This window comes from Sceloporus undulatus, chromosome 9, assembly GCF_019175285.1.
Source record: "Sceloporus undulatus isolate JIND9_A2432 ecotype Alabama chromosome 9, SceUnd_v1.1, whole genome shotgun sequence".
In the NCBI taxonomy this organism is placed as follows: domain Eukaryota; kingdom Metazoa; phylum Chordata; class Lepidosauria; order Squamata; family Phrynosomatidae; genus Sceloporus; species Sceloporus undulatus.
The window spans coordinates 33,977,649-33,994,062 of record NC_056530.1 but is presented as its reverse complement, the minus strand read 5'-3'; the positions used below and the strand labels follow the sequence as shown (position 1 = coordinate 33,994,062).

General features: G+C 40.3%; 1 protein-coding gene across 2 annotated transcripts; it reads right to left on the bottom strand.

The window, feature by feature from the left end:
* Window positions 1-3,698: 3,698 nt before the first annotated feature.
* On the bottom strand, window positions 3,699-15,825 carry FCER1G (Fc fragment of IgE receptor Ig). Of its 2 annotated transcripts, none has more exons than XM_042441170.1 (5): window positions 15,374-15,825; window positions 8,314-8,417; window positions 6,890-6,937; window positions 5,782-5,802; window positions 3,699-4,378 (listed from the first exon to the last, which is right to left on the bottom strand). In XM_042441170.1, exons 1-5 carry the CDS (start codon window positions 15,423-15,425, stop codon window positions 4,280-4,282), a joined length of 324 nt encoding a protein of 107 aa, XP_042297104.1. In that variant the 5' UTR covers window positions 15,426-15,825; the 3' UTR covers window positions 3,699-4,279. The 2 variants fall into 2 exon arrangements, with proteins under 2 accessions (XP_042297104.1, XP_042297105.1); XM_042441171.1 differs by having other exon boundaries at window positions 8,314-8,405; window positions 15,374-15,817.
* Window positions 15,826-16,414: the final 589 nt, after the last annotated feature.

Sequence of the window (16,414 nt, the reverse complement as noted above, 5' to 3'; positions counted from 1 at the left end):
TTTTAGGGAGTTGGGGGTGTTTAGCCTGGAGAAGAGAAGGTTAAGAGGTGATATGATAGCCCTGTTTAAATATCTGAAGGGAAGTCATATTGAGGAGGGAGCAAGCTTGTTTTCTGCTGCTACAGAGAACAGGACCTGGAACAATGGATGCAAGCTAAAGGAAAAGAGATTCCACCTCAACGTTAGGAAGAACCTCCTGACAGTAAGGGCTGTTTGACAGTGGAACACATTATTCCCTCAAAGAGTGGTGGAGTCTCCTCCTTTGGAGATCTTTAAACCGAGGCTGGATGGTCGTGGTACTTTGATTGTCTAAGCCCTCATGGATGGGGTTGGACCTGATGGCCCTTGAGGTCTCTTCCTACTCATTGAAGCGCATTGAAATAAAGAAATATAGGCCTAGGGCTGGGCTGTCTATATGGTGAGCATCTCTGCTTTTCAGGGTGAGTTATAAGGACATGGTGCAAAAATAAACCTAAGCTGTGAAATCAAGGGTAGTGACTCACATTCAGCCATTCCTTTGCACCACCTCCACAATGCATGCAGCCCTTCCTGTCAATGTTCTTTATCATGATTGAAGGCTGAGAAATTATACATATATATGTATAGACACACCCATTCAGATCTGATTATGGTGAATGTTCTGTCGTAAATTAATGGTAAAGGGAGCTGCAGCGTAAGTGGTGCTACTTTCCTGTCCAGGGCAGTCCTCTACAGTAGAAAACACGGCCCAGGAAGCCTTTGTTTTGACCACAAACTCACCATGTCTGTAGCTGTGAAGACAACCTCCAGCACACTATTTTGTTTGGGTCTTCGCATAAATTGTACATATAGTACTAACAGATACTTCCTTGCAACTTTCAATTAATATTCTTTCTATTAGACCTAAAAATCCCATCCAGACATGATATGGAATAAAGTGCAGGCATACTGTATATAATATACTTGACTATAAGTTGACCTCATGCAAAAGTTGAGGGCAGGTTTTGGGTTCAAAAGTATGGATTTTGATATGACTTGTGGATAAATTGAGGAGCATGTAGCAAAGGATCGAAAGGATGAAGGAAAGGAAACAATGCCAAAGCACTTACAAAATTCCAGCAGACATAACTGTTTGTGCTCACCCTAAAATCTGGATGGATGAGAGAGAGCAGAGGGGAGGTCAGTGCTTCCAAAACAGAGTCTATTCTTGCCTTTTACCTGGGGATGGTTCCTGACTTAATAAGAGTTAAAGAACAGTACTTGCCCATGGATAAGTTGACTCAGATATTTTGGGGTCAATTTTTTTACTACCGTCAGATTTTTCAACTTATACATGAACATATACAGTACCTCAATTTAAAAAGCATCTGACAAAGAGGCTTCTTTTTGCAAAGTCTTTTTATAAGAGCCCTGTCCAGCCCACTTTTTCTTCTATCATGCTACTGTTTGCCCAATACACATTTTCTGGGTTATGTTTTCCTTTGCTTCGTCCTTTAAATCCTTTGCTTGCCGCTAAATTTTATCTTTGACTTCTCCACAGATCATTTCAGAATTTGTAATTTTGGCCCCAAACTCTCGCCTTGACATATACATGAGGTGGACTTATAGTCAAGTATATGCGGTATATTATTTGCTATATTTATATCCCAACTCTTGTTTGGGAACCTCCGGGCATCCCTTTTTTGTCCTCCCAAAAAGTCCGGTGAAGTTGGTCATGCTGAAAAATAGTGACTGGGGCAAGACAACCCAATGAATGTCAAGGCTCTGCGGGAATTTGAATTTGGGCCTCCCCACCCTAATCCAACACCTCCAATTATTGGTTTACTTTGGAGCTTATCAAGGGACACTGTTATACCACAATTGCACAGTGCTAGTGACCTGCTATGATTTAATGATCACTTTGGGTGCAAGCGTCTCATTCAGCTTTATGGCAATAATAGGAGCAGAGGGGCATAGTGTGGGGGTGGTGTCATTGTTCCTCCCTTTAGGATGACACAGATTTCCAGCAGGGAAGACTCAGACACCAGTTCCAGTGTACATCCCCCTGTACATTCCTACGTCACCAGGAGCCCTAGTGATGCAATGGTTAAAGGCTGGTCCTGCAGCCACAAAGTTGTGAGTTTGATTCCTGGGCCCCAAGGTTGACTCAGCCTTCCATCCTTTCATAGGTCACTAAAATGAATACCCAGCTTGTTGGGGGCCATTGGCTTACACATTGTAAACTGTTTAGAGAATGCATAAGTTCATTATGAAGTGGTATAGAAATACAGTGAGCCCGCACCATACGCAGGCTCCTTATAGGCGGCTTTCAGCATGTGCACACAGCTGCATAGCAAGCACGAGCCCCATTATATCAAATGGGGCTCGCGAATGGCGTGCGTGGCCACGGGGCAGGTGTGCATCCACGCACCAAGCACAAGCCCCATTGGATATAATGGAGTTCAAGCATACTCGTTTTTTGCTTTACGCAGGGTATCCGGAACTGTATAGATGTTATAGGTGCTATTGCTATATTCACTCTCTGACATTGGTTTCTGCATTATAATCAACCCTCCTTATCCATGGATTTTTTATCCATGGATTCAAGTATCCAGAGTTTGAAAATACTGGAAAAAAAAGTATAAATTCCAAGTAACAAACCTTCATTTTCTATATTATATAAGGGACACCACTTTGCCATTGAAGGAGGGGACAATGGGTTGTGTTTTTATAATGTATGATTTGCTTTATATTGTATTTTATGACTGACTCAATCCTCTTGGAGAGGCAGGGGAAAATAAATTTTTATTGTTGTTGTATTTATGGGACTTGAACCTTCATGGATGTTGGTATTGATGGGAGATCCTGGAACCAAACCCCAGCTGATAACAAAAAACCACTATATTAAAAGAAATAAATGCAAATGCACAGTTTTGCATTTAAGCCCAGAGAAAACATGGGATTCAGAGAAAAATTAGTGTAGTTATACAAAAGTTTAAAGAGTAAGCAAAATTAGACAAATGTTGGTTCATGGAAGGGGACAGAAAAAAAAAATTGAAGTGGCTTAGTTTGTGTTCATCTTTCCAATCCATAATAGTGATATTGTGTAATTCTGTAATTGCACAATTATGGTTTCCCTTTTAAAAAAACACTAATCACAAAAGAGGAGGCAGAACAAACAGGCTAGAGTAAACTGTATTGTCATATTTCAAATGCGAAAGAGCAAACAGACGAACTCATGCTGTTGATGCGCAAGTGCAGAGATGGATTAAAACAATGCACTCCCATTCTGCTGCTACCTTTGCAGGTACAGCAAAAGTGGTTTCCACACAGAATGGCCCAAAATAACTGACTAGTATACTAATACACTAATCCATTTTGTCTATTATTGTGCAAATCACTGAAGTAAGTTTACATTTCAGGCAAACCTGGGAAGCATCACTAGAGGCTGCAGGGGGGTTGGACTGCACCAGATGACACTCTGAAGTGTGGGTTGACACCACTTCTTCCCAGACATCTGCCTTTGGGCAGAAAGAGGCCGTGGCATTCTCTTGCGTCCCTTTAAAATGCTGAAGAGATGGCGTGAATGGGGCGAGACTCAGTGGGAGGAAAAAGGAAAGGCCCCAGGTTTTTTAAATTGCATTTTTAATTTTTTTAATTTCATTTTTAATTTTTCTTTTAAAAAAAATCACATCTTACCAAATGTTCACTTTAACCACACGAAACTACGCACATGTAAATACATTTGAAGGTGTAATTTTAATGTTGGCAGTTGTTTTAGGTCACGGCTATTACCGTTACATTCAGAGATAAGACAGGAATTGCAATTTATGAGTAACAACTGTACAAAAGACATTCCTAAGGATTCTGGATGGTGTGGGACGGGAGGAGGTCAGTGAGGAGGGATGGCACCATGAGTTTCCGCACCGGGTGACGCAAACCCTAGTGATGCCACTGGGCAAACCCATTATTCAAAAACAAGAACTCAGAAAACAATGCAATCAATTAGCAAAATGAACTATGGCTGACAGTATTAAGAGAGGCATAAACACAGGTCTGAGTCCTTCCTTCTGTCCCTCCTGTCTCCCAGCCATCCCACCCTGGAAACCAGTGGCTGCAATGCGCAAGCAAAGGGCACGAATACAATGGGCAAGACCCAAAGCACCATCATTTCTGCTTGGCTGATCTGCTGTCAGTTAGGCGGAGTCTTCCCTGCAGAACCAGCAAAGGATGGGGTTAAAAATATTCTGACTTCTAGCCTCAGATGCAGTTGTGAGATTATAGGGGAGCACGTATTAGGAAGCATCCACAAAGAATTCATCTATCCCACCAAGGAGTCCTGTTTTGGAGGCTCCTCTTGCGGATTAAGCTTGGGGAGCTCAAGGGTTGTGTAAGTTTCAGTCTCACAAGCAACCAGGCCCTGCGGGAAAGAAAAATACAACAGAAGGTCAAGGCAAGAATGAAGTTAGCAGCAACCCTCCCAGTCTCAAGCCACTGGGATTTATTATTATTCATTTCTGGTCAAAATAATTACCTAAACTTTCTACTTCTGGAAGAATTATGCAGACATTTTGACACAGAAAACTGCAGAGCCTATGTCTGAACCCACCAGCTCATCCTTTGGGTTTCTGGAAGGATGTTATACAAGAGGTTTCATAAAAGAATCATACTCCGAGACAGTAATAGAAGGCCTTTAATTTCTCCTTCTAACTTTTAATTTGGCCTTTGAAACACCATTTCTACAGTTTGTTGCACTGTAGTTTGTTGGTGGAATTGCCAAGTTTGTTCTTATTTCATTCATTTAGACTGTCTTGATTGATCTTCTACAATAAAATTACTTAATTAAAAAAAGAAGAATAAAAATAAAACTGCAGAGCCTTTGGAAATTTTCAGACGGAGGCAGGACGGGGATGGGATCGCTCTCCCATCCTTATCCCGTCCTCATCACAATCGCATGAAAGTATTTTATAGACGTTGTGCTTATCCTGTCATTTTCCTGTCCTTGAAGTGGAACTGTATTAACGCAGACTCCTGTTAATACAAAATGACAGGGCAATTCCACTTCAATGATGGGACAATGACAGGATAAGCACAACGTCGTATGAAAATCTTTTGCGCAGTCATGGTCAATTGCAGTTCAATGATGGGACACTGACTGGATAAGTGCAATGGTTGCGCCATAAGGACAGGACAAGGACATCTGATAATCCCCTTTAACTCCACACCTTTCCATCTGCCCCAGTTTGGCAGAGACAGTCCCAATTAACCCTCTGTCATCCCATTTTATCAGCAGCTGTTAAAATGTCCAAGTCTCTTTCCTTCTACCTCTCACTTTCTCCCTTAGTCTCTAACTTACTTCAATTGCAGAAGTAGCCAGTTCAGGATTGTCTCCAGCCCTGAGATCTTTGGGCCAAAACTGTAAACCTAGGATCAGCTCCACCGATGTCATTAAGCACAAATTCCTATTATGGTTTCTCAGTGCTTCAAACACACAAACAATTATTGTTTGGAAATTAAGACAGAAATCTGAGCTAAAGCGGCTGATCCCAGATCAAGACGAAATGAAGGGATTATTCTTTCTCATACTCTTGGGAGAAATGGAATAAGAAATATCTAGTCTCTACTTTTTGCTTCTAGTCAGAAGGTGGATTGCTTGCAGAGCAGAGCTGAGGTTGAAGGAGGAAGAAGGAGGAAGATAAGTAAATTCTCTATGGAGTTTATCACACTAGTGAGCTTCCATGGGCAAACAGAGTACAGTATTTGAATGCCAAGGGATGCTTGGAGCTGCTGCCAACCCTGTTCCAAAAGTGTAGAGACACTCACTGTATAGATTCCTTCTGCTTTCTGAAAAAGAACACAGAAAAGGGGATGGTGTTATAGTTTTAGTTAGGAGAAAGAAGCCAAAGAGTAACATAAATGAAGGAGGAAAAACCGCCATTACGTCCCTCGCCCAAAGAAGTAGATTCATAGCCACAAAAATTCATGCTAAAAATAAATGAGTCTCTAAAAAGGGAGAGATCTTAGAGATCAGAAAACAATATAGGTATATAAATAAGCAGAAGCAGTGGCATAGAGAAAGTGGAGAGAAATAAAGGGAAAAGTACCGGATGGAGAACAAATGATAACAAGAGTTTAACATGTTTTTAGGTGAAGGTGGTAGAAGGAGAATATAGATTCACAGGAGAGAAGTACAGTAAAGATTGCTGTAAATCATATTTAATCCAAAACGATAAACAGAAGATCGTGGTAGGGAGGGATTTATAGATTTAATTTTCAGTTTTGTTGATGTTAAAAATGTAGAAGAAAACATGATATGAAATATGGCAAGAACTTTTGTTAAAAAAGGAATATATATGTATAACTTGATATAATACTAGCAGCAATAAAGTGTTGTGGGCTGACCTTATCAACAGTAAATTAATTTATTTGTTGTATTTTTGCTTCTCGGGAAAAGTGGCTTCTGCTTCAGGTGCCAAAATAACACCAGCCAAGTTTGGGTAACAATAATTTTTTATAAAGGGAGAGGGCACCATTTGCTATTTTTGTCTCAGGAAACAGAATAGATACCACCCCAAACAGGTGCTCCCATCTGAACCCTTTTTACAACAATATAATCAATAGTACGATAGCAAAGGGATCTTGTAGCACCTTTGAGACTAATTGAAAGATAGATGTTGGCAGCATGAGCTTTCGTAAATTTAAGTCTACTTCCTGAGATGCATCTGAGATGTATCTTAAGCATGCGTCTGAGGAAGGAGGCTCAAGTCTACGAAAGCTCATGCTCCCAGCATCTTTCTTTCAGTTAGTCTTGAAAATGCTACAAGAATAACAAGGTCCCTTTGTATACTGATTTTCCAGACTAACACAACCATGTATTTGAATTCTACCACCTCAGTATAATGGTGGTGACATGAACTCACTAATAGCATACCTCATGAATGTTAGCAGAAAGATAGTTCAGTTTCTTTCGGTACCGGATCTGAAGACGGAACAAAATAAAGAAATAATTTGCATTTTGGGATAAGGATGGGCATGAACTCAAGCAGAACTTGTAGTTAACACGCCACAGTGACAATACAACCAGTAATGCATTACTTTTTCAAGCGACAAGGAGAAATTGATTGATTTCTTTTTCAGCGTAATGTAGAAACCATATTCAGTACAATTAGCAACAATTACTTGTTTGTCTAAAAATTTTGCTCGGAGGAAGGAGATCATTTATGGCCTTTTCTGTATCTTAAAAAATATGTTTTTAAAAACAAAAGCAGCTATAAGATAACGTTTCTTCACAAGAAAGTTAGCTTTGTTAGTTCATGAGGACAAATTCAAAATCCAAAACCAACAGGCACAAAATACCTTTCCAGGGAACAACTAACACTTCAGAGGAATGTGGAAGGCGTAAGATTCTCCAGAACGTTTTTCTTGGGCTGAGTAGTTTTTAAACAGAGGCTGGATGGCCATTTATTGTTAAAGTATTTTATTTTCTTATTTAATTTTTAAAATTATTTTATTGTATTGTGTGGATTTTATTGATGTAAGCCACCTCAATTTTGTTGGAGAGGTGGGGTAGAAATAATAATAATAATAATAATAATTATTATTGTTGTTGTTGTTGTTGTTGTTTTTGGGGGTGCTTTGATTGTGTATTCCTGCATGGCAGGGTGTTGGACCGGTTGGCCCTTGAGGTCTCTTCCAGCCCTATGATTCCATGGTTTAAATCAGGAAGGGAGCGGGGATTTTTGTAGAGTACAGTACCATGAAATAGAACCACCAGGGTTGCAAATAGATGATCCCTCTTCTGTTAAGCCATGTACCTGGCTATCCGATAGGTTTTATGTTAAAGTGCTCTAAGAGGATAGATGTTCTAATGTCACCCTGTCGGTTTCTAAGTTCATGCTTTTGATAATTTAGATTAGAGAGAAAGAAATTCCTAAAATTGGCCAGCTAATCTAAAAAGTTTATATTCAGCATGTCAATTTTATTGTGTTGTTGTTGTTTGCCTTTGAGTCATTTCCAACCTATGGCAACCCCTCTTCAGAGGGCGTTTGCCATTGCCATCATCTAAGGCTGAGAGAATGTGATCTACCCATGGTCACCCAATGGGTTTTTACATGGCTGAGCTGGGATTCAAACTGTGGTCTCCAGAGTTGTAATCCATCGCTCAAAGCATTACACCACTCTGGCTTTCTTTCTTTTTATGGAATGTCAATTTATATTGTACAATTTTCGTCTGTTGTTTGTTTGTATTGATGGGTCTGTAGGCTGTAATAATAAATACAGTACTGTACCGTTAAAGTGGGACCAACGTGCAGTGATTATGTAGTGTAAAAGGATGCCAGATCTATAAAGGCTTACCTTAAGTCTGCAGTACAGGAGTGTGAGAACAACACCGTAGACAAAGAGGATTCCATCCAAGACGTAACAGAGCTCTGGTGCCTGCAAAGCATCTGCAGTGGGAGGAGAGGTATCATTTGTGACTTCTTCATCCATCCTTTATTTATATCCCATCTTTTTTCCAGACTGAAACTCGAGGCGAATTATAAAAAGGCAGAAAAGTACAGAAGAACACATATGGGTTCCTGGCCATGTGGATGCAAACAGAGTGTCCTGCCTTAGAAGCCTTTAAACAGAGGCTGGAAGGCCATTTGTTGGGGATACTTTGATTGAGAGTTCCTGCATGGCAGAATGGGGTTGGACTAGATGGCCCTCCTTGGGGTCTTTCCCAACTCTACAATTCTATGATTCTATGATCTCCGTTACTAAGCCGAAGAGCCAGCATTGTCAGAGGACTTACTCTAGTGGTCATATGGCCAGCATGACTGTATTGGATGCTATTACATTCCCGCCAAAGCGGTACCTATTTATCTACTTGCATTTGCATGCTTTCAAACTGCTGGGTTGGCAGAAGCTGGGACTAGTGATAGGAGCTCACTCCATTCTGTGGCACTTGGGCCTTGAACTGCCAACCTTCCAATCGTGCAATCGTCAGAATTGGCATCTTAATCACTGAGCCACCACATCCCCTATAAAACAGTACGACACCATAAAAAGCCTGTTTCTTGTTAACAATGTCCTTGAGGCTCACTGGAAAAGAAAGGTCTCAACCTGCCACTGAAAAGAAAACAAAGGAGCCATCTTAACTTTCTAAGAAGGAGCCCTAAAGTCTAGAAGCAGCCATAGAGATTAGAGAAGGTTCTCTTCCATGTTCAAACATAGCTGTGAAGGTGGTGAGATTGATGAGACAGACAGAAATCTTCCATCCTGTGAACAATTTTAAACCTTGGGCAGGGAAGAGTGGAACATGTTTACTCTAAGAGTTCAACAATAGATCAGACTGTCTTGGAGGCTGGAGCTCTCTTTTTTGGAGGCCTTTAAAGAGAGCTTGGGATGAGTATCTTTCACGAGAGCTTTACTTGTGTATTCCTGTATGGCAGAGGGTTGGACTACATGGCCTTGTGGTTCCTTCTAATATATAATCTATATATATTCAAGTTTTAATATTTATTTATATCCCGTTCTTTTCCCAGAACTGGGACCCAGAGCAGTTCACAACATTAAAAGAATAACGCAATTAAAAACAGAAAAGTCATGCATTATAACAGAATTAAATTGTTGCAATATTATTCCATCTTTGCTCATATATATTAATCTTGCTGTTGTGGCTATATATTAAAATAATCTTCCATGGATCTTCTCCATCTCTAGATCCAACAATGCCTAAAGAAACAGTTTTGGTTTTAATAGAATATTAATTTTTAAACTCTTCCGCATCAGCATGTGTATTTGTATCCAATTAAAACACAAATTCACATGTCTACCACACACACATGATAAAATGTCCCCTTCACATTGCTCACATTTCCAACATACATGGCAAACACCTTTATACCTTCTAGACAATCCCTCTGGTCTCATATAGCACCGATACATCATCTTATAAAAATTCTCATTAATATTATAACATAATGTAAATTTCAATCCCCTTTATCACATATTTTCCCATTGGTCCATCTGTATATTATAACCAAAGTTGTGCTGAAGATTTTTAGTTGATGTCACACTTATCCATCACTTAACCCATGCAGATCCAGGAATGCTCCAGCAACAAACCATTTATGGGGAAGTCCAGAATCCCAGAATCCCCCAGCCAGGTTCCCGAATCCCCCGGCCAGCGTACCTATTGGCCAAGCTTGAAGTGGTTTCTGATGGCTGTCATGTCATAAAGTAACTTTGCCAAGCTCTGAAAAACATGGCAAGATTATGGAGGATGTTGTACAAAAACCCACCCCAAAACACTAAGGTCTGGCTGCTGCTATAGAACAAAGAACGACTTCCCTTGTGTACAAATGTAGCCCCAAAGTTAAAATATATTAGCTATAATTTATATTTGGCCTCTTTTCAAACATTAGGCTGTTTGACTGTGTTTGGAACTGATGGTAACATAGCAAAGTATACTGTATTTTTAAATAACTGATTCCAGAGTTAGAGAGAGATAAAGATACAGATATGGATATGGATGCAGAGCGGGGCCAGAAAATAGCTCTTATCGCCTTTGCCTCTGCTGCAAAATCATCAGATTAGCAAAGGCTCAGCTAAACCACAGGGAGCGAAAATGATGCAGCTGATAAGTGCGAAAACGCTTTCTAAAAAGAGACCAAAAAAGCGGACAGGCTATTCATCTTCTGTGATCTGTCCACTAGCTGTGTTCCCAGAGCAGACCCAAGATATTTTGCTCTCTGATGCAAATGATGCACATGTGTGGCCAAGCAACAATAGAGTGTAGTTAGGATGGTGCAATAGTGTTTTGAGTGCTGGCTACGACTTTGGAGGCCAGGGTTTGATTTCTTGCTCAGCCATGAAACCCACTGGATGAACTTGGGCAAGTGACACTCTCTCAGCCTCAGAAGAAGGCAGTAGCAAACCTCCTCTGAACAAATCTTGGCAAGATAACTCCCATAGGGTTTCCGTAAATCTGACCTGGAAGCACACATCAGCAACATAAGGATAGCAAAAGTTATTAATGAAGAAATTCAAAATGACCTGAATAGACAAGAAAGCTGGGCCAAAGCTAACAAAATGAAATTCAACACGGAGAAATGTAAGGCACTGCACTTTGGGTGGAAAAATGAAATGCACAGATATAGGATGGGAGACACATTGCTGAATGAAAGTACATGTGAAAGAGATCTAGGAGTCCAAGTAGACCATAAGTTGAACATGAGTCAACAGTGTGATGCGGCAGCTAAAAAGGCCAATGCAATTCTAGGCTGCATCAATAAAAGTATAGTGTCTAGATCAAGAGAAGTAATAGTGCCACTCTATTCTGCTCTGGTCAGGCCTCACCTGGAATATTGTGTCCAGTTCTGGGCACCACAATATTGCTCCTAAGTCTGTTAAACTAAGGTTGCTGGAGATAGCTTTCTGTGAATTGCATTCAAGTTCTTACGTCTCTTGTTCCCCCGTATGATGCACACACATTGCCATATTGCCATATTCTCATGCAGTATTGGTGAGCCTGTTTCTAGGCAAGTATCGCTGGTTTTTCTCTAAGGTGTTTATCACACAGGGAACAATTGGAAGTATAAAATGGTGATTAACCCTTGGCAATCCCACAATTGCACTAATGGTTTTCACACGACATCCGTGTTCAAAGTGATATTATCCTGTGAATAAACCATTATTATCACGCAATTGCACTAATGGATTTTTACACGACATCAAGTCGAAATGTGATTAAAGTGCCATTAACCCATGGACAACCAGGCAAGAAACAACAGCAAACCATTCATGGGATTTTCTCATGAATAACTTTTTGCTGTTTATTGTCTGGTTATTCCCTGGTTCTTCACAGGAGAATGGCTCTTGTGTTAAACTCATTTTAATCACATTTTAATGTCAGTTGTACGATTTTCTCGGGTTAATCACAGTTTAAAGTTCCAATTTCCCACCGTGTGATATACTCCTAAGGCAAGCTGCAATGTATATTCCATAGAACTACTTCACGGCAGATCTGCCGCCGGTGCTCTTTATGCCGAAAGAAGATGCCCCCGTAATAACTTGGATGTAGAGTCTATGATACATATTTTGTTGCACTTTACTCTTTATAATCAGATTCAACATGCCAAAATCTAGTAATTATTAAGTAAGATGAAAGAAAGATCAGACATTTTTAATGTAAGATTGTTGCTGGAAGATATATGCCTGAATCATGTCACTCTTTGTAGTTGCCAGATTTCTCTCTGAGGCAGCTAGGATTAGATCCCTCTTGTAGAAAGGGGCCCTCAGAGTTGAGCAACTTCCGTGATTCTCATATAAGTGTGGGAAATGTTATTTTTGGGGAAACTGATGGCATGTATATTTTGACTGAATGTTTAAACTTTGGGTTTATGGACCATAATAAATTATGTATGTAAGAAGAAGCACACATGTTCTAGCAGGGGCTGCAACAGTTTGCTTTCTCTGAGCCTTCTGGGAAGGGAAAGATTTCTCTCTCTGCTGCTGAATGAACTGAATGCAAACTACAGTTGTCCCTCCCTATTTGCTAGGGTTAGGGGAACAAGACCCCCGTGAATATGGAAAACCCACAAATAACAAAAACACTGTTTTTACCTGAGAGGACACCTCTCTAGGAATCTCTAGGTCCTCCAGGGCAACTCTGTGGTCAATGTCCAACATACACTGACCATAGAATGGCACTGGAGTAGCTACAAATGGTCCTTCAGTGCAACTTTTAGTTAAAGTTGACCACAGAGTTGCACTGGAGGACATAGACAGTCCTAGAGAGAACGTATTAATGAAATCTGTGAATAATCAAATCCGCAAATATCAAAGTCGCCAATATGGAGGGATGACTGTACTTTTCTACTTTGAATGCAGTTGGCAACAACGTGAAGTACGCTGAAGAAATTTGGAGGAGAAAAACAAACCAGAACATTTAAAAAGCAGCTGAAAAAGTGGGATGAAAGAGGATTAATCGGACTATCTTTGCTAAATCAGGGCAGATGGTAAATGAAATTTAGACTTTTTTTTTTTTAAAGGAGGAAGTTATTTTTTTCTTAGCTGCTTTCAGATTGATTCTGATTTATGGCAATCCTGTCCTAGGATTTTCTTGGCGAGATTTATTCCAAAGAGGATTGTCATTGCCTTCACAGAACTGCAAATACTTTTACACACATCAATATCCTTGCAATTTTTTATTATCCTGCCCACCATTAGAAAAAAAGAAAGAAATTAAGAAGAATAATCCACTAAATTCTTATCAAAACTTGGGGGGAAATGGTTAAAAACACTACAGTCTGGGATTTCAATAGTAATCTAAAATCTTTATCCCATGATGATTCTGTCTTTTTGTGAGTTTTTGTCAGAAGTAGAAAATACAGTATTTTGTTCATGCATTCATTCATTCCACCTTTATTAGGTATATAACAAAATACATTTACAATAAAACTTCAGGATCATTATTATAAAATTTAAGCCATATTTTGTTGCTTCCACCAGAAAATTGGCCATTAGGCTGGTAATATGTGGGTTCCAATCATCCAATAAATATTCCACTGATAACCCTGATAAAGTATTTTGTTAGTGTCAGAAACAGATAAAAATGAGTTGCATATCTGTAGTTATTTGGCCAGTGTTCCTCACACACAGAACTGAACAGTAGAGATTTTATTTGTTTGTTTGTTTGTTTATTGGATTAAAAATATTGGGATCCAGATTCAGATCTAATTAAACAGGGCTGGTTTCACACAATCACAGCACTTTCGTTACACGTTTACTGCCATTGCTTCATTCTATGGAAACCTAGTATCTACAGTTTTGTGTGGTATTGAGAATTTTCCACCAAGATGGAGTGACAATGTCTCACCAAACTACAAAGCTGTCGATGCAGTTCTGTACATCATGTCTCCTCGGAGGATCTCATGCGCAGGTAAGAAGCGAAGAAGCCCAGCTGTTTACAGAATTATGAAGCAGATCAATATCTCCTTTACAAATTTATTACATTCAGAGAGATTAAATTCCATAGTACTAAACCTGACCTCCATGGATGTACATTTTTGAGAACAACAGAGAGAACTGTTAAAAGAATCTAGCACTTCTTTTCCAAAAAGCAATGTTCATGCTTTTCAATGTCTCAGTGTGATATCCTAGAATAAAAATAACCTTAGAAATAACCAACCGTTCAAGAGTTTGGAACCGATGGCTAAAGGGGAAGCTATCAGAGAAAATGAAATGTAAGTTACAGTATACACATTATAGAACTGGCCACCCACCGTCCCACCATTTGTCATTATGGCCTGATGTTTTTCAACCAATTCGGTCTGTATAGGATATGTGCGTCGCTATCGAACATCAATTTTTATAGTTGTAATATTTTGTAGGGAGGGGGGGTTGCCATCTTTTATTGTTCTATTTTTTGTATAATCTTAAAAAAAGAAATGACCATCTAGCCGCATGTGTTTTTTCAAATGACAGTCCTACAAAGCAACCATCTAGAGCATTCCTCACTTCAACTTCCAGTTAAAAGTGACAGCGCCAAGAATAATAGAATCATAGAATCACAGAGTTGGAAGAGACCGCAAGGGCCATCCAGTCCAACCCCCTTCTGCCATGCAGGAAATCCAAATCAAAGCATCCTCGACAGATGGCCATCTAGCCTCTGCTTAAAGACCTCCAAGGAAGGAGACTCCAATACACTCTGAGGAAGGAGTGTGTTCCGCTGTCGAACAGCCCTTACTCTCAGGAAGTTCCTCCTAATGTTGAGGTGGAATCTCTTTTCCTGCAGCTTGGATCCATTGTTCCTGGTCCTGTTCTCTGGAGCAGCAGAAAACAAGCTTGCTCCCTCCTCAATATGACATCCTTTTAAAGAGAACTGGATTAAAACTGGAAGATGCAGGTTCAAATGCCCAGTTGGCCATGGAGTTCCCTGAGTGACCTTGAGCCATTCATTCTCTTTCTTGCCTACCTTGCTGGGTTATTGGACAGAAAAAATGGAGGAGAGCCAGGTAACCCACTGTGATTTGTGAAAAATATATATAAATGGGAGGGGGGATAGATAGCTACATGTTATGGAAGATCGTGGACTCTTGATTGGAATAAATTGAGGTCTGTTTCAATAGGACGTGGAAAGATGACGTGTTAAATTTCCTTCAGTGCGATCCTTATGGACCCAAAGCCTCTAGATCAGCGGTTCACAACCTGTGTTTGGGGGGCGAATTACCCTTTTACAGGGGTTGCCTAAGACCATGGGAAAACAAATATTTCCAATGGTCTTAGGAACCAAGACGAAAATAATTTTATGGTTGGGGGTCACCAAAACATGAATTCACAACATGAATTAAAGTGTCGTGACATTAGGACGGTTGAGAACCACTGCTCTAGACCCACATTTTCGTCACTCCTACCCCATGTCTTTTACCTGCTTCTTCAACCTCTAGGAGAATCAGAGCTATCCAAAGAGACCACTTCATCCTGGAGATTACGGTGGTGCCAACCAGTCCAGCTCTGAATCTTTTCCCAAAAGGACCAGACCGAGCGATGCAAATGGGGGGAAATGAGTGAAATCTGTTCTGCCTATGCCTTCCCCCCAAGGTAGTGTCCAGCGTTTGAGCTTAGCGTCTATTCCGCTGTACTTGATCTGGCAGAAGGACTGCCCACAACCACAAAGCACATGCTTTCCTGCACTTGGGGCCTTACACTCCTCACTCAGCAATAGCCAGTCGGCACAGTTTCAAGTTCCCCTTTCTTCCATTTGATTCAGGGAACTGAGCAGCACAGGGGAGATTAGAACTAGAAAGCACTTCCCCAGAAACTCTGGCCTGTTACAGACTGCCAAAATAAAGCTGCTTGGGGTCTCTTTGGAGGTATGCTGTTTAAATGATGCATGCATCCTAAGAATTTTGAATACAGTATTGATCCTCTCCTTTGGGGTATTAGCTACTCCTAATTTGGTGTCATCTGAAAATCTGATAAGCATGCTCTCTAGAATTGGACACAGGACAGAGCCCTGTGGGACCCCACTGGTCACTTATCTCCAAGATGAAGAGGTGCCATTGCTGAGCACCCTTTGGGTTCAGCCAGTTAACCAATCAAATCCATGTAACAGTTACTTTGTCTAGCCCATATTTTACAAGCTTGTTTGCAAGAATCTCATGGGGACTTACTGAAATCAAGATATGCTGTATCTACCAAGCTGCTAATTTTATCAAAAAGAGAGATCAGATTAGTCTGGCCTAACATGTTTTTCAGAAATGCATATTGACAGTTTGTGATAATAGCATTCCCTTCTAAATGTTCACAGACTCTCTGTTTAATGATCTGCTCCAGAATCTTTTCTGATATAGATGTCAGACTAACTGGGCGATAATTGGCGGGATCCTCTTTTCTTTCCTTTTTGAAGATGGGGACAACATTGGCCCTCCTCCAGTCTGCTGGGACTTCTCCTGGTCTCCAGGAGTTT

Coding starts and splice junctions, on each gene's coding strand:
- FCER1G (XM_042441170.1), bottom strand. CDS start 15,425: ATGAAGTGGTCTCTTTGGATAGCTCTGATTCTCCTAGAGGTTGAAGAA. Junction 6,938..8,313: donor TCCTGTACTGCAGACTTAAG/GTAAGCCTTTAT, acceptor TTCCGTCTTCAG/ATCCGGTACCGAAAGAAACT. Junction 5,803..6,889: donor TTTCTGCTAACATTCATGAG/GTATGCTATTAG, acceptor GTTCTTTTTCAG/AAAGCAGAAGGAATCTATAC.